A 27,128-nucleotide genomic window follows, 5' to 3' on the forward strand; every position below is an offset into this window, starting at 1 on the left:
TCATAACCAATAGATTGTGCTCAGAGTCCGCATCTGCCCCTGGAAATGTCTTAGATTATATAATGGTAAGACACAATTTAAAACCTGGTTCCTAAATCTCTATCTGAAACCTTTTAGTATCTCCAGGGTTCTTCCATGTATACAACCTTCTTTCATGATTCTTGAACCAAGTGTTAGCTATGATTGAGTTATGCTCCGTGCAAAATTCTACCAGGTGGCTTCCTCTTTCATTTCTTAGCCCCAATCCAAATTCACCTACTACGTGGAGGAGTACGAGGACAAATTATCGATTTTTCCTTTTTTGTAAGTGAAGTACTCACAGTGAAATGTATTCCTTGGTACTATTTGTGTATAGACATTCTGACAAACATTAATTATAAAGGGCAATCAAAAAGTTCCCATTCGAAGGCTGTACAGTCTGGGATTGCAATCGGGCAAAATGGCTGTGAGCACTGAGGCAATCCTCCCACCTACACACCGAGTCGAAGGCACCTGCTCGGAAGAACACCGGGTCCTGCTACGCAGATAAGTCCGTAACTGCCTGCCGCACACCTTCGTCCGGCAGGAATTGTCGACCTTTCGGGGACTTTTTTAAGGGACCGGCGGCAGGATAATCGAACAGGGAGAAATTGGGACTGAAGGGCAGGTGCTCGAGTGTCTCCCCCTTATCTCTAACGGGTGAAGCCAACCTCCTAGATCAGCTGGCGTCTCGTGTCAAACTGCCACAGGCACAGAAGTTGGTGTACGATTCCTGAACTGTGGTTTTCAACAGATGTGCTGCCCGAAACACATTCTCTGACTGGTGTTTGTTCTTCAGTGGCTGAGAAAAGAACAGCAGCACATTGGTCCAGTTTGGACACATTTGGTACTAATATTTTCACGGCACACTTTTTCCGTACACGTGTCAGGAAGACACGAATGCCTCACTAAGCTGTCCCTACACATCAGAGCTCATATATCACCGTCGGACACGTGCTGTGTCACATATACACTACAACAATGCCCTCGAACAGAAAAGTTTTGATAACTTCTTCTGCAGTGACAGTGGTAGCGGAGGTACCTTCCACTGCAAACTATAAGGTGTCTTGCAGATTGCAGATGTAGAAATGAATTTACAGAGATCTGGTTTGCTCGAATAGTTTGATTATCGTAAGAAATTTGAAAGTAAGACAAGTTTCTCACTTTGTATCTTCACTCGTCTGGGAAATTACACTGCTTTCCATTAAAACTGCAACATCAGAAATGTGGCCATTAAAACTGCAACATCAGGAATGACAACAAATACCACTTTTCTTATTGTGGGTCTGCAGTATAGTAGGAACATACACTATTATATTTTAGGTGATTTGAGGGATACATTTAGTAGAGAGCCGTCACCTCAGGTAGCATCAGCGGCTCGACTCTGACCTGGCCGTACATCGAGCTGGCTCAACTTAAACTTTGCACAGTGCAAGAGGAGTCAAAATAAGCTAACACATGTCTAAGCTTAATCGGGAAAACAACAGTCAAAGTTTTTTAGCTACTTTACGTCTGTACCTTTTAGAGCGCAGTAATCTCAGGTGAAATGGTGTCACAATGGCTAGTGATGCAGCCTCTCAGTTTTGTGCCCCACGTTCAAAACCCAATTACTGCTTTTATTTATTTCTTTATTTATTTATTTATTTATTTTACATTTATCTACCCATGTCCATAGAAGATTACTACATGAATGTTTCTTATCAAGTTAAGTATACAAGGGCATTATACTAATTGTAAAATTATGACTGTGTTTCACAATAAGTGTCATACATTTATTATATAATATATGTGTGTACATTTCATTCTTATATCAGTCCTTATATTAATTCTTATATTTTATTCTTACATATGCTCTGTGCCAGAGGTCATCAGTCACAGTGGTGGCACGATATTCTCTCAGCAGCCTGTGGCCAAATTTATGAAACAGACGAGAGGTGCGGAGAACTCGCTGGCCACGGCAACAGCTGACCGCCCTCTGGATTGAGGTGATTCGGTTTGCGCATTATGTTGTCAGAAGATGTTCCAGATACCTCAAAAGTCATGTCACAGGTCAGAAAAGTAAGAAATTAACAGACGTAATCTTGTTATGTACTTGATGCCACTTCGTACTACTGCGCCAGGTGTCAGGCTCAAACGAGTACCACAAATGTTATCTCGCAATGTTTCTTCCTCCTCTCGACCTCCACATGTTGATGCGTGTATCTTCAAGTATGCTCAGAACGGGGACTTTTATGGAAAAATGATGCGGTTTCACTCCTGTGACCACTCTCCTTGTCGGACACACTCCTACCGACACATCTCTCACCGCGTCCACGTCGAGGGAAGCCGCGACGACGATTGCCGTGTCGTGACGTTCCAGAGACCTCAGAAGTCATGTCACAGATCAGAAAAGTAAGAAATTAACAGACGTGATCTTGTGCCCCCTACATTGTCCCACTATCCACGTCGTGTATTCGTCCTGCTGCAAATGACCCGTAAACCGACTCGGCAGATGTGATGTGGCTCTACGACCCTGCGAGGCTGAGGAAACGATAAATCTGTCCTCTCGGACATTATCATTGCAGACATAGCTTCAGCAAGTAGATTTGTCACTTAAACGTGTGCCTGAAACATCAGTGCTAGAATTCCAAGAAATACTCTATCCTGGCACACATGCCCATATCCATTCGCTCACTGAAAACGCAGCACAAATCCCTGCACAGTTCACAGGCAGGCTCCCCGTGTTACGTCTCAGGTGCAGGCAATCAGCTGGTAGCAGTGTGTGAAGATAGACTGGACAAAAAATAATATGATTAAACTAATTGAAGAATTTCGTGAAAGACATTCGTTGTAGGATTCTACATTCTCTGATTACAAAAACCACATTGCCAACGTGATGCAGTTCACCAACTCGCACCTCCATTTGGTATTTTGGATAAAGAATTGGACAGCAGAATTCACAATCTGAGGTCACAATTGCTCCGTGAATTTAGCAGATGTTCCTTCTTGAAGATCAGGCAGAAAAGAGCTGAACGTACTGAAGTGGCGTGCCTATGACTCACTGCTATTCCTCCAGGATGTAAACAAACCAACACTTTCAGGCCTATTTCACTAATTTTAGATATTGAAATGCTATGCATGTACATTAAAGAGCTGTACGAATATTCAGTAGCTAAAAGCGTAATCTAACAGAAAGATATTCAGCAGGGGTTACAACTTCTCAAAAATTTGTAACCCTCAGTATGTCGTACTGAGCTTTCATATTTAGTAACATCTGGAAGTCCGTCTCAGACATACGAAAAAAATTTTTAGGTCACTCATCACTTAACTGTAACCTCCATAACTAAACCGTTTACAGAGAAGTTATGTACCAACCACCTATAATCCTTTCTCCGATTATTCTCCCTTTTTACAATTATACTCACAGTGTGAGTGCAAAGAAATAGAAGTTTTGCGTTGGATACCACGTTCTGTAAACCTGATTGGCTACATGTTGCCAGTGAAAATGGTCACACCGGTTACTGCTGCTGGGTGAATGTCCCGAGAACAATCCCAAGTGTCAATAAACAACCTTGATGAAACTACGTGGGTGTGTAGAGGGGAAAAATAGTGTGATTCATATTTTTTTGTCTGTGCCCAGTTTCACTTTTAAGGGGTGATACATGCCCTGAAAGGTAATTTGGCTTATTATGTTTAGAACGAAGGAAAACTGGGAAAGCATCGCCACTCAAAAAATGTTAATAGCATGTACATGAGTTTTCAGAGCATCTTTCTATTTTAATGTAGCGTTTCCAAAAGTAGCAAAAACAGTAAAACCTTAGAATAATAAGCAACAGGTAACTAAAGGCATAAAAATTTCCAGTGAGAGAAACAGATTTCTGCACTACTGTTGTAAGAAATATAGAGTAAGCCAAGAATTCGCCGATTATGCAAAAGCCTACAAAAGAATCTATGGTATAGCAGTCAAAGAGGCAAAAATTATGTGGAATGACAATTTGATAAGAAACTCATCTAACAAAATGAGATCCCCGTGGAGAGTTACAAAGAAAGAAAGTTGTAGTTCAGCGCCAAAGAAAAAGACTGTATCACTAACACTAGAAGGCTCAAAAGTTACAGACCCATATTCAGTTGTGGAAAAATTCAATGAATACTTCACTTCACTAGCTGAAGACCTGATTCAAGTAAACTGTCAAGGACCGGTCCCAAGTTTCTCCAGCAAGTCAGTGATCTCGGCTGCTTCTACGTATGTTTATGAAATGAACCCCAATGAAATTATAAGCAAAATTAAATCATTAAGCAATAAAACGCCAAGTGGTCATGATAAAGTACCTAATTTCATATTAAAAGCATGTGCTCACAACATAGCAAACCCCTTGGCAAAAATTTTCAACCTCTCTTTAAAAACTGGTGTATTCCCAGGTATTTTTACAATAGCAAAAGTTTCACCACTGCTAAAAAAGGTTCTTCTGATAAAATATCGAACTACCGACTCATGTCACAGTTAAGTTCCTTCTCAAAAATTCTAGAAAAACTCTTCTATGACAGACTTTTAAGTTTCATAAATAAATATGCACCTCTTACAATACAACAACATGGTTTTAGAAAGTCTAAATCTACACAGACAGCAATTTTCGAATTCTTAGATTGCATTTTAAAATCCCTTGATCAACATAAATTAGCTGCAGCTATTTTTCTAGATCTATCAAAAGCCTTTGACATCCTGGACCATAACATTCTGCTTGAAAAATTAGAAAGACGAGGAGTAAGAGGTGTAGCACATAGCTGGTTGTGTCCATACCTAAAAAACTACAGGCAGAAAGTATCACTTCAGTATGAATTCAACAAAATGAATAAAACAGGAAAGAACTCCTTTCTATCTAGCGAATTACCAATAAAATATGGTGTACTACAGGGCTCAATCTTAGGGTCACTACTCTTCTCGATTTATGTGGATGACTTAGTCGAATATATGAGTTCCACAAAAACTATCCTGTTTGCCGATGACACCAGCATATTGCTCACTGGATCCAGTCCAGAAACTTTGCAGCCCACACCAGAAAGTTCTATGAAAACTGGTTCACAAAAAACAAACTCATTATAAATACTGAAAAACTGTGTGTGTCGATTTTCATTTAATTCCTCCAACTAATCAAATGTCTCTTCAAGCACGATTAAAAAATTATCCCCTAGAAAATGTAAGTGTCACAAAATTTTTGGGTCTATGGGTTCAGCAAGACTTAAAGTGAGACACACATATAAATAACTTGTGTAGAAAACTATCATCTGTGTGCTATGGCCTAAGAATTTTAAAGGCTACAACAAGCAAAACAGTACTGCAGGCATACTATGCACAGTTCCGCTCACTAGTCCGATATGGGATAGTTTTCTGGGGATACTCAACTCACAGGGTAAAGGTTTTTAGAATGCAAAAAAGAGCTCTAAGAATAATTTGTGGCCATAAAAAGATGGATGGAGTCCTGTAAACCCCATTTTACAGAGCTTGGTGTTCTAAATGTTCCAAGTTTATTCGTTTATGAAACTGCCTGTTTTCAGGTGGTAGTCCATAGTGAAAAAGATAAACTGCTACAGAACAAAAATGTACACAACTATGGAACCAGAGGGACATCATGTATACATCAAAAATATCACAGAACAACCACCTATCAGAGGAGCATAATTAACATTGGTGTAATACTACACAATAAGATACCAGAGGAAATAAAAAATCCTACTCATCCAATATTTAAAGCTAAACTATAGGCATTTCTAATAAAGCACTGTTTCTATTCTGCCAGAGAATTTCTAAATATGTAACAAAATTAATTGTAATAAGTACTTATTTTTAATTTGCCTACTATTTTGCTAATACTATGTATTATTGCAACTTATCTTTGACCTGTCCAATATTAATTGCACAATTTGTGATGTAAGATAAAACTGGACCAATAATAAATCAAATCAAATCAAATTAATTTCGAGAAATGAAAATTTTTGTATAACATAAATTAAAGAAGCTTTCAAGCTTCCCTATGCAATAAAGCTGTTTCCTGAAATACAATTTTTTGAAAACAAGCTGTACACAATGTGTGCTGTCACGAGTATTTTCAACGTAGATTAAGATATGTAAAAGTGTAGTTTCAGCTCTCTGAGACTGCAGACGTGTGTGCAAGTTTTGTTTGTGTGTGTTTGTGTGCGTGTGTCTACTGCTGACAAAGGCCTTCATGGCCAAAAGCTATGATGGTGTGAATCTTTTCACTGTGCCTATCGCGACTCTTCATCTCCGCAACTTTCCTTCTCCGGTACTGTTACATTCCATCCTGGACTTTACTTTGAAAGATATATAAACTTTCATTACAATTCAAATTATTCATTTCACTTATATTTTTTTTATTTCTTCAGTTGTTATTTTACATTCTTGTTCCTTTTCTTTCTTCGTTTAGCATTTCACATGTGTGTATTTTGTTAATTGAAAATAATAAGTAACTACTTATTATTGTAGAAAATAATGACGATGATAATTTGTAAAGAAATTCTTGAAACATGTTTTCTTACAGCATGCACATAAAATGAATGAAATTTCTTCATGTAATATACGCGACAGAGAAGACAATATAAAACAAAATTCAGCAGGATTCCAAATTGTCACAGATGGTACTCAAAATATTCTGTTGTGGATCAGGCATATTTCAATATATCTATAAGTCTTGGCGAAGAGAATTGGTTGTGTAGTGCTAGTGACTGCAGCTTGATTTCATTGTTTCACAAGTGAAGATTGACACCACTTCCAAAATCAAAAGCTGTATACGTCCCACGGCTGTACCTGTGCCATCGAGCCTATTGAGATCGCCTTACGAACAAGTTCCTTCTCATGTACAATGCTCTAAATGGTTTTATCACATTGACCAGTTGCCTTTTCATAGTTGTAAGAGAAAACAATGGTGAGTTTGGTCCGAGAACTTGAGAATTTCTTTTTGAAGCCACAAATGTCCTTGTCATACCATCAAAATGTCACTAAACAAACACCCGACCAAGTCGAAAGATATTTGAAAGCTGTTTTCTTTCCCAGTGAGGGAGAATATCTGTATTGTTGTTAGATTATTGCAGTGGTCAGTGTGAAAGAACCATATAGAGCATCGTACCTGAAGACAAAGAACTCGTTCACCCTCACCTAGTGATACCAAAGGGATCGACAGCACAGGTACAGCTGTGGGAAGTATACAGTTGGCGATGTTGGAAGTTTTTGTGAGAAGACTTTCTGATTTACATCTGCTGAATGATTATGATGTCAGTCTCCACCTGAGAAACAACACAATAGAACTGCAGTAGGCAGCATTTTGCAAAATTTCAAATTATTACAGAAGCTGATTATACAGTTTTCAAGAATATTAATTACACATGACCTTTCATACGAAAAACATTTTTTATATATTGTCTTGAAGATATTCCTTCTAAACCTAAACTGCCAAATTGTCTTTCAGGCTGTATACTGTACTATTTGGCCCCTCAACACACCCGCCAAGTTTCATCGAGATCGTTTATTGACATTTGGGAATGTTGAAACTTCCTGGCAGATTAAAACTGTGTGCCAGACCGAGACTCGAACTCAGGACCTTAGCCTTTCGCGGGCAAGTGCTCTACCGACTGAGCTACCCAAGCACGATTCACACCCCGTCCTCACAGCTTTACTTCTGGCAGTACCTCGTCTTCCACCTTCCAAACTTTACAGAAGTTCTCCTGCAACCCTTACAGAGCTAGCACTCCTGAAAGAAAGGATATTGTGGAGACATGGCTTAGCCACAGCCTGGGGAATGTTTCCAGTGTGAGATTTTCACTCTTCAGTGGAGTGTGCGCTGATATGAAACTTCCTGGCAGATTAAAACTGTGTGCCAGACTGAGACTCGAACTCGGGACCTTTGCCTTTCGTGGGCAAGTGCTCTACCACCTGAGCTACCCAAGCACGACTCACGCCCCGTCCTCAAAGCTTTACTTCTGCCAGTACCTCATCTCCTATCTTGATTTTGGAATGTTCTTTCGTAAGTCTGCCTGTTACAGCAGAGAACGCTATCGGCACAACACTATTTCGCTACGCCTAGTCACGCTGCCTTGCAGCGCCATGCAAATACTCGTCTGCTCCGACTATTTAAGCCATTACAAAACCATACAAAGTCATTTACATGCTATGGAGCGGACAGTACCAGCAGATCAGATGCAACGCCACCATTTGGCAGTACTGGCAGTTCCATCTCGGCACTCCATGCTGGCAACTCAGCCCAGTTTGTCCCGATCTTCACAGACAGCACATCAGCTGTTGCATGCCAGCAGCAACAACAACGTCCCCACACTTCACGCCGCCTCCTACTGCAACTCTAGGATTCATCGTGTAGGAACATAACACACGATGTCCACAGCAGAGACATTTCTGTTATACACACATCAAAAAAGAGTTTTGCATCACTTCGGTTCCAAGACAGAAAATTGGAATAGAGATCAACATAAAAAGGGCGGAAATGATGTTTATTGCTTGTGAAACCCACACATTGCATGTTGTACCACCATACAGCGAGACCTTCAGACGTAGTGGTCTGGACTGCTGTACATTCGGCATGTTGTTGGGCCCATCTGTACCACTCTGCACGGTGTCACGGTTGCAAAGATGGACCTCACCACGGGCATCAGGAGTGAAGCTGCGCATCATGCAGACTACTGCATGCAGTTGAGTCATAAAATGACGTCCTGTGGCTGCACGAAAAGCATTATTCAACACGGTGGCAGTGCTATCAGGGTTCCTGTGAGGCTTAATCCGTAGACAGCGGTCATCCACTGGACGGCCTGAGCAAGGCATGTCATCGACAGTTCCTGTCTCTCTGTATCTTGTCCACATCTGAACAACATCTCTTTGGTTCACTCCGTGATGCCTGGACACTTCCCTTGTTGAAAGCCCTTCCTGGCACAAAGTAACAATGGGGATGTGATCAAACTGTGACCATGACTGTCTAGGCACGATTGAAATACAGACAACACAAGCCGTGTACCTTTTACTTCCTGGTAGATGACTGGAACTGATTGGCTATCGGACCCCCTCGTGTCTAATAGGTGCTGCTCATGCAGGATTGTTTACACCTTTGGGCAGGTTTAGTGACATCTCTCAACAGACAAAGGGACTGTGTCTGTGATACAATATACACAGTCAATGTCTATCTTCAACAGTTCTGGGAACAGGGGTGATGCAAAACTTTTTTTGACATGTGCATATAGTCGTGTGGATATTTGTCCGAGGACATTATAATTGAGTTTTGGTTTTGTTAACAAACAGTACTTTTGATCATTCTTGGTGGAAGTATACATCGGTTCCATATTTGCAGTAGAGTTGTCGGATCTCGACTGATGTAAGCAGTAACATCATTCATCGATAAACAACAGTCTCTACAGGCCACAACCGTGCTGCTCTCATATCCTGACATGTGCCGACAGACATTTCTCCATCTTACATGAGGTATAATGCAACCTTTTCACGAACAACATCTAATGTGATTTCTGAATGTGAAATCCACTGTGTAATCTTTCCTCACGTACAGAAGGTAGTGAATTTACTTCTACTTACTCTGTGGGGTTACACTGAAATGCCAGTTGTTTGCGTATCCAAACATTCAGTACCCTTCAAGCAAATTTGATGTTCCTCATGTTCCAGTTGTGTACTGTTGCAATTTTAATGTCCCCCAATGTGTTTTCATTTAATGGCTGCACTTATGATTTTTAACACATTTTCAATCATCACATTTATGAATTACTCATACAGTTCTCAACTCCTTCACCAGTTACAGTTTCATCACCTAACCAGTTATTTTGTTTGAACTACACTACAAAGTCAGTAGCAGTGCTTACATTTCAAGCTGTTCCAGGCGGTAGATCTCAGAGAAGGCAGCAGCCGAGAGCACCTTTGCATCACAGACAGAGAGTTCCCGCAAAGCAGGGAGCCCACGGCTGATGGCAATTATTGTCTCATTGTCCAAGCCGGGTCCACACCATATGTCCAGCTTTCTCAATCTTTTCAGCCCTCGACCCCTTTAAAACACAATTAAATACATAGTTAAAGTTGTGTCAGATTATCTTGTCTTTATTAGAGAAAAATGAGAGAGACAAAATTTAAATGATCTGCTTGCAAACTGCTCACCAGTTTTGACGACTTTGATATTCTAACTGAGTGCCATGCGAAGATAAAATAGTTTTTAGGAAATATCCAAGTCACAGGTCACAATACACTAGCCAATTTGGGGCAGGTAGAATTTCAGAATACTTAAAAATAAGGGAATTGTAAGTATAATAGCTTCAAAGATATCAAAGACTGAATTTCAATTTGTTTCACATATACCTGACTCATCACCAACTGTGAACACTCAGATATTAATATGATCAATAAACAGGGAGGCAAAAAACTCAAGATAATGCCAGAACAGCATAAGCAACATCAAACTGAGCAAAATTTTCGGAATAATCAGAGGTCAGAAGGGCACTTATGATAAGCTATGGCCACAAAATTAAGGAGAGTCAGCAATGAGCATACAAAACCTCCTCCAGGAAGGGAATCAGTCTGTGTGTGTCTACCAGTGTGCTTTTGTCAGAATAAGGTGCTACTCTACTTGTTACAATAACAGTTAATTCAGTGTCTTTCCACATTAGCTAGCCCTTAGATTTCACTGTTAACAACATCAAATCTTATGGTACTACATGTCTACTATCTTAGTGTAGTCCATTTCTCCAACATAAATTATCATCTTAATAAATTAATGACAGTATGCTATAATTAGCACAGTCGTGCATCACCCAGTAGACACCACAGAAAATTTGCCACAAACATAACTACCCACAGGCAGTAATTTAAAGTTTGCCTACATTTGACTGGTCAGCAGGAATCATAATCTTCAGGAACTTTTTTTTTAATTTTTTTATTTTAAGCAACTAGTTTTGTAGGACCAAATTGAGGAACAAATCTCTAAGGTCATGGGACTGGTCAGTACATGAAATTACAGCATAAAAGTATTGACAGATAAAATAAAATGTTTATGAACCCAAAAAAGACAAGCCATAAGTTTATGTAAACAAAATCAACAATATAACACAGGAATCGGCTTATTTTTTCAAGGAACTCCTTGACAGAACATGACAAGTGGCTCACGAGGAAGTTCTTCAGTTTCTATTTGAAAGAGTGTGGATTACTGCTAAGACATTTGAATTCTTGTGGTAGCTTATTGAAAATGGATGCACCCCTTTCTGTACGAGAGCCAACGAAGTGCGACCCAAATGGAGATTGGACTTTTGTCTAGTATTAACTGAGTGAAAGCTGCTAATTCTTGGGAATAAGCTGATATTGTTAACAATAAATGACAGTAAAGACTATATATATTTATAGGCCAATTTCAGAATGTCCAGACTAATGAACAAGGGTCGACAATAGATTCAGTTATTGCCCGAACTGCCTGTTTCTCAGCCACAAATACCCTTTGAGAATGGGAAGAGTTCCCCCATAATATAATACAAAATGTCATAAGAAAATAAAAATAAGCAAAGTAAATGACTTTTTGTATCAAACTATCACTTATTTCAGATACCATTTAAATAGCAAAAATGGCACCATTAAGTCTTTAGACAAGATCCTGAATAGTTTACTATCTACCTAAACACCTACAAATTTGATCTGTTCAATTTCAATAATCACATGCCCATTCAGTGAAATTAAAATGTCAGGTTTTGTTGAATTGTCTGTTAGATACTGTAAAGACCGAGTCTTACTGTAATTTAGCATTAGTTTCTTTTCTACAAGCTGTGAACTTATGTCATGAACTGCATTATCTGAAACAGAGCCAATGTTGCACACATCTTTTACTACCAAGCTGGTGTCATCAGTGAACAGAAATATTTTAGAATCACCTGTAATACTTGGAGGCATATCATTTATATAAATAAGGAACAGGAGTGGCCCAGCACTGATCGCTGGTGCACCCCCCACTCAGACCCCACATTGTACACATTCTCAACACTGTGGATCATGATGTTGTGCTGTATTGTTAAAATGAGGGGTGAACCAATTGTGAGCTACCCCCTGTATTCCATAATGGTCAACTTCTGCAGCAATATTCTTTGAACAACACAATCAAATGCCTTAGTTAAATAAAAAAGGATGCCTAGCATTCGAAACCTTTTGTTTAACCCATCCGTTCCGTAGAAATGTTGGAACACGTGAGGCAATAATGACCTTACGACTTATCTTAGAAGATAGATTAAGGAAAGGCAAACCTATGTTTCTACCATTTGTAGACTTAGAGAAAGCTTTTGACAATGTTGACTGGAATACTCCCTTTCAAATTCTGAAGGTGGCAGGGTTAAAATACAGAGAGCGAAAGGCTATTTACAATTTGTACAGGAACCAGATGGCAGTTATAAGAGTCGAGGGACATGAAAAGGAAGCAGTGGTTGGGAAGGGAGTGAGACAGGGTTGTAGCCTCTCCCCGACTTTATTCAATCTGTATATTGAGCAAGCAGTGAAGGAAACAAAAGAAAAAAATCGGAGTAGGTATTAAAATCCACGGAGAAGAAATAAAAACTTTGAGGTTCGCCGATGACATTGTAATTCTGTCAGAGACAGCAAAGGACTTGGAAGAGCAGTTGAACGGAATGGATGGTGTCTTGAAAGGTGGATATAAGATGAACATCAACAAAAGCAAAACGAGGATAATGGAATGTAGTCGAATTATGTTGGGTGATGCTGAGGGTATTTGATTAGGAAATGAGACACTTAAAGTAGTAAAGGAATTTTGCTATTTGAGGAGCAAAATAACTGATGATGGTCGAAGTAGAGAGGATATAAAATGTTGACTGGCAATGGCAAGGAAAGTATTTCTGAAGAAGAGAAATTTGCTAACATCAAGTATAGATTTAAGTGTCAGGATGTAGTTTCTGAAAGTATTTGTATGGAGTGTAGCCATGTATGGAAGTGAAACATGGACTATAAATAGTTTAGACAAGAAGAGAATAGAAGCTTTCGAAATATGGTGCTACAGAAGAATGCTGAAGATTAGATGGGTAGATCACATAGCTAATGAGGAGGTATTTAACAGAATTCTGGAGAAGAGGAGCTTGTGGCACAACTTGACCAGAAGAAGGGATCGGTTGGAAGGGCATGTTCTGAGGCATCAAGGGATCACTAATTTAGTATTGTAGGGTAGCATGGAGGGTAAAAATCATAGATGGAGACCAAGAGATGAATACACTAAGCAGATTCAGAAGGATGTAGGCTACAGTAAGTACTGGGAGATGAAGCTTGCACAGGATAGTGTAGCATGGAGAGCTGCATCAAACCAGTCTCAGGACTGAAGACCACAACAAAACACCTATCAGCTGACTTCAATCTAAAAAAGATGCAGCTCTAACACCAATTCCTACAGGAATTTTTCCACGAGTGATCCCACCACCACCCACTACACTGTTACCTATAAGCTTTGGCAGCCTCCCCTCTCCATACCTATTGAGGTGCAGGCCATGCCTAGTGACATCCGATCTACTGATGGATCACATTGCAGTGCTGCCAGTCGAGTCTGTGACCTCCTCCATCAGTGCCTTCTCCAGCCCCACGTTAACATGCCTAACGGCAACACTACGACGAGGCCAGTCGTGACGCTGAAACGGTTGCACAAAGTGCACGTTAGTGCCACCAGTTTGAGTAGCTATCTCTACCAGGTCACCACCTGCATCACACTCCCTCACCCTATCGAGACTATTCCCAGCGCCACTCACAATCACAATGTGATCCTCTTTTGTAAAATTCCTACGTAACTCCTCTACATTAACGGTCACCTGAACCAATCCTGCACTAGGCTTCACAATGCCGGTGACCTGTTACTCTCCCCCCGACACTTCCTGCAACTGCGGGCTCATACCTCTGCCGTGTGAATTATCTAACAGGAAGAAGAAGGTTCTGCTGCTAGAATTTGCAACTGACTCAGGCTCTCTAACTGCTGAGGACTTCTGCATGTTTCCTACACCTACAGTTACAAGAGGCTGCAAGAGACACTCCACTAAACACAGACAGTTGGTAAAATCTATCTGTTATATGACAACTGTCCGAATATCTACTCCTCCTAGCTGCCTTCTTACCAACTGCCATTTCCCATTCGTAGTGCCCTTTCTCCTCAACCTATCTAGTCCTTCCTTTGTGTTTTGTAACTGTGCTCTTTAGCATAACAGGTAGCTATCTGGGGGCAAGTCAGTTTAAAATCACACACATTTCCGTGCACTCATACCAATCTGCTGTAGGTTCGCAATAGTCGAGTTATGGCCTACAGTTACTCTGAAAATTTTGGTCAAATGGACCCGTATCCCACTCAGGACAGTTTTTTTATTTTTTTTTCCTTTCTCTTATATTTGATCAAAGCTAGTCCTCAATCATTTATGTCATACACCTGAGACTGTGCAAATAACGATTTCTTAAAATGTATACAGCTGCGGTACCTGTCACAGTGAAATGTCATCCACTATCAGAGATACATTTCACGAGGAAAGCCTCACCGACTGTGGCCGAACGGTACGAAACCCGTGTCTGCACAGTCGACTCCCGTACGCAGGACTTATAATTTCTGTTCTCGCAGTACTTTTTCCTCTCCAACTCGAAAATGAAAGTTACTGCAAAATTCACGTGTCCAAGAGAACAGACACCTTTTTTGATCCTGCAACCAGTACGAATCGAGACACAAAGGAATTGCTGACATTTAGCTGCTAGTGGGCATCGAGTTACATCAGTGGGGAAAATTAAAAGTTTGTGCTGGACCGGGATCCGAACCTGCACCTCCTGCTTGCTAGGCAGATGCTGGCTCACCTCCCTTTAGACTCAAATTCTCCATTTATCCACACACTACTGAGATAGTGTCCCTGCTCATTACACCCGTAAATTGAGAACTAGGTCTGACAGGAGGTGTGATACGGTAGTCCGTGAAGCTGCAATGACTACCGTGTCCAGATGCCTCGGTGGTCAGAGCATTTGCCAAGTGAGCAGGAGACCCGGGTCAAATCCTGGTCTGGCACAAATTTTCAAATTTTCCCACTGATGTAAATAAAAGCCCACTAGCAGCTAAATGTCATTAATTCATTTGTGTCCTCTTGCAGTCTTCAAGGGTTGCAGGAGGAAAAGCTTACGGGCACTTCTACAGTTGTAAAGGGGACTTAGAGTTTCGTCATCAAAACTTGAGTTACTGTCTGTGGAAATGTACCATTTTGATATAAGTTTAGTTTTAATATCAGATCACTTCCAAACCCTCCACTCCACGGCACACACACAAACCGAGGAGAGGGCAGTGCCGTCACTCTCTACTGTAATTATGATACTGCTTACCATTTCCCTCCAAACACAACAATGATTGTTAGAAACTGGTATGTTTTGCAACTGGAATGGTTGACTGCGTTTCTTCACAGATTTCTCCACACTCTACTTTTCAGGAGGACATTTTTGTCACACAGAAGAGGACCTGACGGTGAGTGCCCGTATCTCCACTGTGTGCGTACCGTGAAGCGGGTTACTTCAAACTGGTCTGAGCTTCACACTTATTTCACATTGAAACAGCAAATTTCTAGACTTAGTAGACAAAGTTTGGATGAAGAATCTAAGTCTCCTCCACAACCCTCAGAAGTCTGTAATAATAATTAAGAAACCGTCATGTATACTTTTCCTTTTTCTTTCCTAATGAAATATGAATACAAACAGTCAAGCAAATGTGTTAACACAATTATTGCTGGAATCTCTCTCTCTCTCTCTCTCTCTCTCTCTCTCTCTCTCTCTCACACACACACACACACACACACACACACACACACACACACAACCACAACCACACACAAACTCACTATGTTCATTGAAGACTCACTAATTTCTTTCCTGCGATGTAAGCCTTCAAATTACGTTGGAAGAAATTCAGGATGGGAGTAGGGAAATCAGAGAAATCATCTGCGACAGGCACATTGGATGAAAGCTGCCAACTTATTTTTTCTTTACGAAAACGGTACTTGTGGTGATTACTTGTGGCATGTATCCTAAATACAACAATATGTTTGAAATATTGGGGCTGTCGACTGACTGTGTGCAATGCTATAAGTGTCTGACTCAAACTTGTTGCAATATTTTTTACAAACATAAGTGTAGAGACATTAACTGATTGGAGTATTGTGTTAATTCCTGCAAATATTGTGCACTAATTTTTGGTCAAAAAATTGTTGTTTGTTTATAATTAGGAGTAAATGAGGCCCCTCACCAAATACCAGGAGTGTTGAGTTTTCAACAGATCACACAAAAAGAGGAGGAAAATCTTGCTACTTCTGGGAAAACATCCTTCTGTGAGTTAGAGAACACTCCCACTCACACTGTGTGTCCAGCCTGCAGAGAGGAGAATGTGTGTGTGTGTGTGTGTGTGTGTGTGTGTGTGTGTGTGTGTGTACACTATAGCTCATGAAAGGATCTCTCCTCCAAACGGTTACAAAGTTGAATTACTTGTACTGACATAAAGGTTATTACTGTTTGCTGTTGTACTGACATAAAGGCTATTACTGTGTTTGTTCAGCCTCTCTAGCCTCCTGCAGGGCTTGATCTTTGTCACGCATAACACTAGTTACGTGACTTTGTTGTGACTTCAATTGTCTTGCGCTAGCACCTATTCCGTGGATCTGACCCACTAATGTGTTAGGAAAGTCTAATGTTAAATGTCTAAAATCTGTCAGTTATTTACATTATATGAATATCTTTTCATTTACATTGACTGTAATGTTTGCACAAGTACATCCGAAAGCTTTATTATGTTTCTGTACTTTATGAGACAAGATGTTTAATACCAGCAAGATGACTTGAGCTGTGATTACTATTCTTCCACAAACATCTATGTGGTGACCTACATTTTTAAATGCGTGCTATACTTTTCATATGATTTCGATATAATTACTTCACTTTAATGTAATGCTACTACTCATACCTGTATCTACTATCTACACCTATGTGCTATTCTACACTTTTGACTTTTTGCAATGGTTCTGATAGCTTACCAACTTTCGTCTTTCATTGACCTCTTGTACAACTGGCTTGTACTTTTACAGAAATTTTTTTTATTGTTTTTATGTTTAGAGTGAATGTTTTGTTTGACACATTGCGGTAACTTTCAATACTCAAAGCATGAAGCAGCATTAGTGGTATCTTTGCCTCAATTTCACTTTGTAACAAACATCTATGGTCAGATTTTTTTTTTTTTTTACAATTAGCAGATGATCAGTTATAATAGGACACACCAACTGTTGTGCAAAAATACCTGACTTTATACATTTTTGCCAGTGTTTTTTTCCATGACTGTATTACTATCACAAAATAAAGAACAAAGATAGTTTGTGCATGTTCAGTAGTTCAGATGGGGCAGTATTTTCATGGATAGACACAGTGATGTGATATGTTGTTGTGGTCTTCAGTCCTGAGACTAGTTTGGTGCTGCTCTCCATCCTACTCTATCCTGTGCAAGCTTCTTCATCTCCCAGTACCTACTGCAACCTACATCCTTCTGAATCTGCTTAGAGTATTCATCTCTTGGTCACCCTCTACGATTTTTACCCTCCACACTTCCCTCCAATACTAAATTTGTGATCCACTGATGCCTCAGAATGTGTCCTACCAATCAATCCTTTGTTCTAGTCAAGTTGTGCCACAAATTCCTCTGCTCCCCAATTCTATTCAGTACCTCCTCATTAGTTATGTGATCTACCCATCTAATCTTCAGCATTTTTCTGTAGTGCCACATTTCGAAAGCTTGTATTCTCTTCTTGTCTAAACTATTTATTGTCCATGTTTCACTTCCATACATGCCTATACTTCACACAAATACTTTCAGAAACGACTTTCTGACATTCAAATTTGTACTAGATGTTAAAAAATTTCTCTTAGTCAGAAACATTTTCCTTGTCATAGCCAATTTACATGTCACAAGTATATCTTCTTTACTCAAACCCTCCTCAGTTATTTTGCTCCCCAAATAACAAAACTCATTTACTATTTTAAATATCTCATTTCCTAATCTAATACCCTCAGAATCACCCAATTTAATTTGACTACATTCCATTAACCTCATTTTGCTTTTAGTGTTGTTCATCTTATATTCTCCTTTCAATACACTGTCCATTCCATTCAGTTGCTCTTCTAGGTCCTTTGCTGTCTCTGAGGGAATTATAATGCCATCAGCAAACCTCAAAGCTTTTATTTATTCTCCATGGATTATAATTCCTACTCCAAATTTTTCTTTTGTTTCCTTTACTGATTGCTCAAAATACAGATTGAATAACATGGGGGATGGGCCAGAACCCTGTCTCACTCCCTTCTCAACCACTCCCCTTGGCTCTTATAATTGTAATCTGGTTTCTGTACAAATTGTAAATAGCCTTTTGCTCCCTGCCACCTTCAGAACCTGAAAGACAGTATTACAGTCAACATTGTCAAAAGCTTTCTGTAAGTCTCCAAATGCCAGAAATGTAGGCTTGCCTTTCCTTAATCTATATTCTAAGATAAGCCTTAGGGTGAGTATTGTGTCACGTGTTCCAACATATCCACGGAATCCAAATTGATCTTCCCAAAGGTTGGCTTCTACCAGTTTTTCCATTCGTCTGTAAAGAACTTGTGTTAGTATTTTGCAACCGTGACTTATTAAACTGATAGTTCAGTAATTTTCACATCTATCAACACCTCCTTTCATTAGGATTGGAATTATTATATTCTTCTTGAAGTCTGAGGGTATTTCACTTGTCTCATACATCTTGCTCACCAGGTGGTAGAGTTTTGTCAGGACTTGCTCTCCTAAGGCCGTCAGTAGTTCCAATGGAATGTTGTCTACTCCTGGGGCCTTGTTTTGACTCAGGTCTTTCAGTCCTCCGTCACATTCTTCATGCAGTATCACATCTCCCATTTCATCTTCCTCTACAGCCTGCTCCATTTCCATAATATTGCCCTGAAGTCCATTGTCCTTGTATAGACTCTCTATATATTCCTTCCACCTTTCTGCTTTCCCTTCTTTGCATAGGACGGGTTTTTCATCTGAGCTCTTGATGTTCATACAGGTGGTTCGCTTTTCTCCAAAGGTCTCTCTAATTTTCTTGTAGGCAGTATCTATCTTATTCCTACTCATATGTGCTTCTATGTCTTTACATCTGTCCTCTAGCCATCCTTGCTTCGCCATTTTGCACTTCCTGTCATTCTCATTTTTGAGATGTTTGTATTCCTTTTTGCCTGCTTCATTTACTGCATTTCTGTATTTTTTCCTTTCATCAATTAAATTCAATCTCTCTTCTGTTACCCAAGGATTTCTACGAGCCCTCTTCTTTTTACCTACTTGATCCTCTGCTGCCTTCACTATTTCATCTCTCAGAGCTACCCATTCTTCTTCTACATTCCTTTCCCCTGTTCTTGTCAATTCTTCCCTAATGCTCCCCCTGAAACTCTCTACAACCTCTGGTTCTTTCAGTTTATCCAGGTTCCATCTCCTTAAATTTCTACCTTTTTGCAGTTTCTTCAGTTTCAATCTACAGTTCATAACCACTATATTGTGGTCACAGTTCACATCTGTCCCTGGAAATGTCTTACAATTTAAAACCTGGGTCCTAATTCTCTGTCTTACCGCTATGTAATCTATATGAAACATTCAGTGTCTCCAGGCCTTTTCCATGAATACAACCTTCTTTCATGATTCTTAAACCAAGTTTTAGCTATGATTAAGTTATGCCCTGTGCGAAATTCTACCAGGCGTCTTCCCCTTTCATTCCACACCCCCAGTCCGTATTCACCTATTACTGTTCCTTCTCTTCCTTTTCCTACAATCGTATTCCAGTCCCCCATGACTACTAAATTTTAGTCTCCCTTAACTATCTGAATAATTTCTTTTATCACATTTCTTCAATCTCTTCATCATCTGTGGAGCTACTTGACATACAAACTTGTACTAGTGTGATAGATGTGGGCTTCGTGTCTATCTTGGCTACAAATAGGCATTCAATATGCTGTTCATAGTACCTTACCTGTGTTCCTATTTTTTTATTCATTATGAAACCAACTCCTGCATTCGTCCTATATGATTCTGTATATATAACGCTGTATTCCCCTGACCAGAAGTCTTGCTCTTCCTGTCACCGAACTTCACTAATTCCCGCTACATCTAACTTTAACCTATCCATTTCCCTTTTTAAGTTTTCTAGCCTACCTGCCCTATTAAGGGATCTGACATTCCACACTCCAATCAGCAGAACACCAGTTTTGTTTCTCCTTATGACGACATCCTCCTTAGTAGCCCCCACCCCGAGATCTGAACGGGGAACTATTTTACCTCCAGAATATTTTACCCAAGAGGATACCACCATCATTTAACCATACAGTAAAGCTGCATGCCCTCGGGAAAAATTACGGCTGTAGTTTCCCCTTGCTTTCAGCCATTCGGAGCACCAGCACAGCAAGGCCGTTTTGGTTAGTGTTACAAGGCCAGATCAGTCAATCAGCTTGACTGTTGCAACTGCAACTACTGAAAAGACTGCAGCCCCTCTTCAGGAACCACACATTTGTCTGGCCTCTCAACAGATACCCCTCCGCTGTGGTTGCAACTACTGTACGACACTATTTTGCTGAGGCACGCAAGCTTCCCCACCGATGACAAGGTCCATGGTTCTTGGGGGAGATGATATGTTATGTTATGTGAATAATATTTGGTCTTTTGTCAGTATTAGCTTATATCATCTCACATATAAGTGATTGTACTTTAAGCATTTCTGCCCGTTTCACACTTTCTTACACGTATACAAATACGGTGATGACAGTTTAAAGGACACCGATACTAATAATAGAAGATGCCTAAACACCTGTGTGTTGTATGCTTCATAAAAAGAAAAAAAGCCAGGAGTTTCTCCCCATGTGAATCTACAACAAATTCCACCTGCTCACAAACAGATCTCGCATTAAAATTACCACGTAAGCAACAACCAGTCGCAAAATCATGTTTTCTTTATTTACTTTTGCAAATCGACCTACATTTGTTCCTTTTTACTAATTTGTACAATCGCTTTTTGGCGTATATAACAGTACTATGTGGCTGACAAAATCTTTGTCAATATATCCCTTTTTTTGTAAATATTTCAGTATTCTATCATTATATTTTACCTCACGTTGTATTTAATTTCTTCTTCTCATTTTTATTTTAACTGTATCTTTTCGCATAGAGGGTGGGTTTGCTTTGCAGCGCCCCCTTACAGTTTCTCGTTGTCACAGTCAATTCTCGATGAATCAATTTATGTTTGGCCTCTGCTTAAGACAGTGTTACTACTCAGGGCACATATTTGTTGAAAGGTAAATTTGTATGCGCATTTTAAATGGTTTAATGCATCTATGTACATTTAATTGGTTTTACGTTGCTTTATGTACATTTATTCATTTGGTCACTGTTATTAATTATTTTTATTTTTATTCTCGTATTTGTAGCTGTTAATCAGTTGAAATCGATTTGCAAAAGTAAATAAAGAAAACACGATTTTGTGACCGGTTGCTGCTTACTCCATAAATTTTCAGTTTACAGCCGCTGCACAACTTGGGAACCACATGGAGCCCACCATTCGCAAGATCTCACACTGCAACATCACACCCAGATTATTTCTAAAATGGAGCGACAGTCAACCACACCCTTTCACAGGAGCTACGTCAGAGTGGCTGTAAACTCCCACTTTAAGTTCATCAGAATTACTGGGTCACAGTGTCTGTCCTTTGCTCGTGAGATTCTAAAAAGCAACGACGAATTTCGTCCATTGAAGTGCAACATTTAACTCGGATACATTATAGACAGTGACAGATACGCTCTAAAGTTCCATCCAAACGAGTTTCGTACCTTTTGAGAGCTGATTCGGTAACTTAAAAAAACCATTTATCATTAAACTTATAAAACTATTAAAATAAACTGTCAGATAGCACACTCGGTACTCAGACCACCTGTGTGTCAGCCACAGTTGAGCGACAGCCGTTCGTGTGGAGAAACAGCTCACCGGCAGTGGTGCCCGTGTAGAACGCCACACAGTGGTCGCAGCTAAACTGGCGGACTGCACGGCTGCTTCCACAGGTGACCCTGCCTCTGATGTCTTTAAATATGTCTGCTTGTGTCTGTATATGTGTGTGTGTGTGTGTGTGTGTGTGTGTGTGTGTGTGTGTGTGTGTGTGTGTGTGTGTGTGGGCGGGCGCGCGCGCGCGAGAGAGTGTATACCCGTCCTTTTTTCCCCCTAAGGTAAGTCTTTCCGCTCCCGGGATTGGAATGACTCGTTACCCTCTCCCTTAAAACCCACATCCTTTCGTCTTTCCCTCTCCTTCCCTCTTTCCTGATGAGGCAACAGTTTGTTGCGAAAGCTTGAATTTTGTGTGTATGTTTGTGTTCGTTTGTGTGTCTGTCGACCTGCCAGCACTTTCATTTGGTAAGTCACATCATCTTTGGTTTTTTTATATATATATATATATATATATATAATTTTGAACAAAATTCTTTACAGAGCATTACAATGTCTCAGTGCAAACGACACTTGACATAAGAATGTAAGCTACGTGTACTTTTTGCCTATACGGGATACAAAAATAGTAGCGGATTTACCGGGTGATCAAAAAGTCAGCATAAACTTGATAACTTAATAAACCATGGAATATAGTAGATAGAGAGGTAAACATTAACACACATGCTTGGAATGACATGGGGTTTTATTAGGAAAAAAAAAAAAAAAAAAAAAAAAAAAAAAAAAAAAAAAAAAAAAAACCATATTGCTAGATGCGTGAAAGATCTGTTGTGCGCGTCATTGGGGGTGATGATCGTGTGATCAGCCGCCACTTTCATCATGCTTGGCCTCCCAGGTCCCCAGACCTCAGTCCGTGCGATTATTGGCTTTGGGGTTACCTGAAGTCGCAAGTGTATTGTGATCGACCGACATCTCTAGGGATGCTGAAAGACAACATCCGACGCCAATGCCTCACCGTAACTCCGGACATGCTTTAAAGTGCTGTTCACAACATTATTCCTCGACTACAGCTATGTTGAGGAATGAAGGTGGACATATTGAGCATTTCCTGTAAAGAGCATCATCTTTGCTTTGTCTTACTTTGTTATGCTAATTATTGCTATTCTGATCAGATGAAGTGCCATCTGTCGGACATGTTTTGAACGTTTGTATTTTTTTGGTTCTAATAAAACCCTATGTCTTTTCAAATTTATACTGACTTTTTGATTACCCGGTAGCTGACCTCGAAAAGGCTACGAACAATTTTCCGCGCGTAAAGACGGCATTTAGTAAATACAGTTCTGCTCTTTGAACCATTTCTCCCTGCAACTCATTTATAATGATTCCAAATGCAATTTTAATAGGCAACTCTCTCTTGTTAATTGAAAAGGTATGCTCAGATGACATGTTATTAAGTTTATCTGTGGTATTGCAGTAGTTTTCCCAGTTTCAGTCAGCTGAGCATTAATTGCAAACAGGGGATGCATGTGAAACTTTCACCCTTTTATAGTTTTAAATAATGATAGTATTTAGAATAAGTGTAGTTGTAGGCACAAGGATAGTTGTTGAGAATGAAAACTAAGTTTGTCGTTTTGGAAAGTATACTGGTTTAGAAAAGTCAGCTTGTACAATGGGCAGAGAGAATGGATCATTGCAGTGGTCCACGGTTATTGTCAATGACAATTCTGAATGCAAATTATCCAGTTAATAAGTACTTTGAAACAAATAAAATGGTATTTGTAATAACATAATATGAAAAAGAAGTATCTTATTTGTGATAAATAAAGTAGCTTTGTAAAACAGAGGCACGAAGCTGGGCATCCACGATACCATTTTGTGTACGATAGGTAAAAGTCTCTTTTGTGTTACTTACTCACTTTACTTTACTTTACTTTACTTTACTTTAGTTTACGCGATCAGGCCCAGAGGACTGCGCGCTGCTACGAGGTTCCTCCTCCACTGAGTTCTGTTTTGTGCCTCCTGGCATCAATCATTCTCTATTCCAATCTGCAGCAAGTCCTTACGGATCCCATCCCCCCTTCTCTTCTTCGGTCTTCTTAGTGGACATCTTCCACAGGGAGTATAATCCGTAGCTTTCAACGGCCGTCGGCATTTACCCATCCAGCTGAGATGTCCTGCCCGTACAAAGTGCTCGGTTCTCATCAGTCCTACAATGTTTGGTCTATTGTATATTTTGTCTAGCTCACAATTATATCTGATCCTCCATTCTCCAGTGATCTCATCTCGTACCAGACCAAAGATCTACCTTAAGACTTTCCACTCAAAAACAAGAAGATTGTTCGAGACTTTTTTTGCAGACACTCCAAGTATGTGACTGGGGAGACAAGGTGTGGGAGATCTGTTTCTGGACATAATGAGGAGAGTAAATTCTATCTGTGAAGGCCTCACTGAGACCCTCAACATGTCTGGAGAGGAAGTACTCGTCTCTCCAGAGAAAATGACCACAGGTGGCTCAGCTGTACAGAATGGACTCTGGCCGAGGAGCGGATGTCAGCTGTCGAGCGAGATAGGTAGGCAGGTCCCACATGTAAGGAGGTGCCGACGGAGCCATCCGGAGGCAGTCGACCTCGAGGAAGGTGGCCTGTTCTGACGAGGAGGGGAAAAGGTGTTAAAATTCTGGAGGAATAAGGATAGTGTCCTCCCACTCACTACAGATCATGAAGATGCCACACAATGCCTCCCACCTGTGTGGTGAGAAGCAGTGCATCCAACTCCATACTGTTGTTACTTCGTACCCAGATTTCCCAGTCCTAGTGCTGTTTCCCATTGTTACCGTTCTCTATCGCATCACATTATACAGTGTGTCAATATCTTTCTCTGCTTTCCTGAATTTCCTCATCAGTTCCTAAACTACACACCATCCCACTCTCTTACCACGCACCTCACGAACTACCGACAGCCGAGTCACCGTGCGCCTTACAATGCACAGCAGTGTGCCCGAGTGTACCCTAGGTGCACAACCCTCACACATTCTCCCTGATGACGTAATTATTCCTGGACTGTCAAACTGATTGCACCCCTTCACTTCACTCCTGCATTTTCCACATTCCTCGTGGGCCTGCCCGCACTACACATTTTCTTACACCTCGTAGTTTACAGTTATTTGCCTCATCCGCTCAGGCACACACCGTTCTGACCTCGTCCGATCCATTTACACGTGCTGCTTTTCCTCTCTACACTCAGATATACCCACCAATCTGCACCACACATAATTACTATACTTTTTTTCTATTTTGTTTGTGACCTCATCCACCTTTCATTTTCACCTTGTTTTTTTTGTTATATTTCATCTGATTTTTCCTTTCCTCACTATTCTTCATTTCGTTCTGTCTTTTTTGGGGTTTTAAGACAGTCCATCATATTTTTACTTTTTTTTGTCCTCCACTACAGATCCTTGCTCCTTCCATATGCACCAACATGGAAAAGTTTCCCTTTTTCTAGCCAGAACACAGACCCACATACTGTTCCTGTGTTGTTGCTCAGCTTCTGACATCTCCCAAAAGGTCTGATCATCAAATTATCCATCTCCAGCTGCAACCCATTCCTCCATAATGACACCTACCTGTTCATATTCCACCAGTCCATAGCTCTCACCGACAATCCTAAACTGAAACGAATGCCCTAACATGTAAGCTTTCACGGCCGGTGTCTTCATCAATTAAAACTTCCGGGCTGAATTGCCGTGGTCTGTATATAAAACTACTTCTCCTTCCTGACGTTTCGTCGCCTACTGCGGGCAACATCTTCTGAGGTGAGTCGGTGACCGGCTGCTAGGCGCTGGAGGTCCCGCTTATACAGAGTGCTTAGATGGTGCCACCACTCGTCACGTGCTTTCGACTTTAAAACTATCTCCGGCTAGAAGCTGTAATCGACAGAGATGGTACTAGCCAGAGATAGTTTTAAAGTCGAAAGCACGTGACGAGTGGTGGCACCATCTAAGCGCTCTGTATAAGCGGGACCTCCGGCGCCTAGCAGCCAGTCGCCGACTCACCTCAGAAGATGTTGCCCGCAGTAGGCAACGAAATGTCAGGAAGGAGAAGAAGTTTTATATACGGACCACGGCAATTCAGCCCGGAAGTTTTAATTAATGAAACAAATGCCATCCAGGAATTAAAGCAGGTGGACAACACCACTTCAAAACACTCACCAATCAGTTAACCTCATAATCCCACATAATACCAAATCCACAACAATCACAAGAGCCTCCATCAAACCCTCCCTTACAGACCTACTTCCACCACATGTTCGCATTTCTGGAAGCCTATTCTGTAAGCTCGTACCTTCATTAAGAGACTGCAGTGGGGCACTGTGTCAAATGCTTTTCAGAAATCTGTGAATATGGAATCTGCATGTTGCCCTTCATCCATAGTCCACAGTATATCATGTAAGAAAAGGGCAAGCTGAGTCTCATGTGAGTGACGCTTCTTGAAAACCTGTCGATTTGTCGACATAAGCTTTTCAGTCTCTTGGAAACTTATTATATTTGAACCCAGAATACGTTCCAGAATTCTCCAGTTCCCCACAATGGAAACACCTCCTCAGCACCAACTGTATTGATAAGACTCAACCCAAAACTAATATTGGACTCTGTCTTGCTCAATTTCCTCTCCATTCAATCGTGATCAGCACCCCACTCCCCCCAATTATCCCTTTCCTGAATTCCCTAATCTCAAACCTTTCGCCACCCTCATTCCCCAAATCCCTCAACACAGAAACTAACCCCACATCCACAGAAAGAACTGCAATCCAGCACCCAAATACTGATCCCAAGCTTATAAAGCTAGCTGCAACAAAGACTCCACGACTTTGATACCTGGTGTAAACCTTCAATTGGGCAATCCCATTAGTTCATAATCAGACAAGTGTGTCTCTGACAATAATATTATCTTTGAACTTTTCCATTTGGTCCGTGTTTGCATAGAAAAATAGTAATATCAGAAAATTGAGTTCGCCTTGATGCAAAACACCTTGTTACTTGTTTATTTCTTTATTATCCCAAACTAGTTTCGGCGACAATCATCATCATCATCATCGGTGTTTTTTTT

General features: G+C 40.4%; 1 protein-coding gene across 1 annotated transcript in view; it reads right to left on the reverse strand.

Moving 5' to 3' along the window:
* LOC124719007 overlaps positions 1-27,128 on the reverse strand; it is a 138,966-nt gene that overhangs the window by 16,234 nt on the left and 95,604 nt on the right. Inside the window, exon 6 of the mRNA XM_047244676.1 lies at positions 9,880-10,059. Coding sequence (XP_047100632.1) covers positions 9,880-10,059 — 180 coding nt within the window. The remainder of the gene's footprint in view (positions 1-9,879; positions 10,060-27,128) is intronic.

Source organism: Schistocerca piceifrons, chromosome 10 (assembly GCF_021461385.2).
Source record: "Schistocerca piceifrons isolate TAMUIC-IGC-003096 chromosome 10, iqSchPice1.1, whole genome shotgun sequence".
Classification (NCBI taxonomy): Eukaryota; Metazoa; Arthropoda; class Insecta; order Orthoptera; family Acrididae; genus Schistocerca; species Schistocerca piceifrons.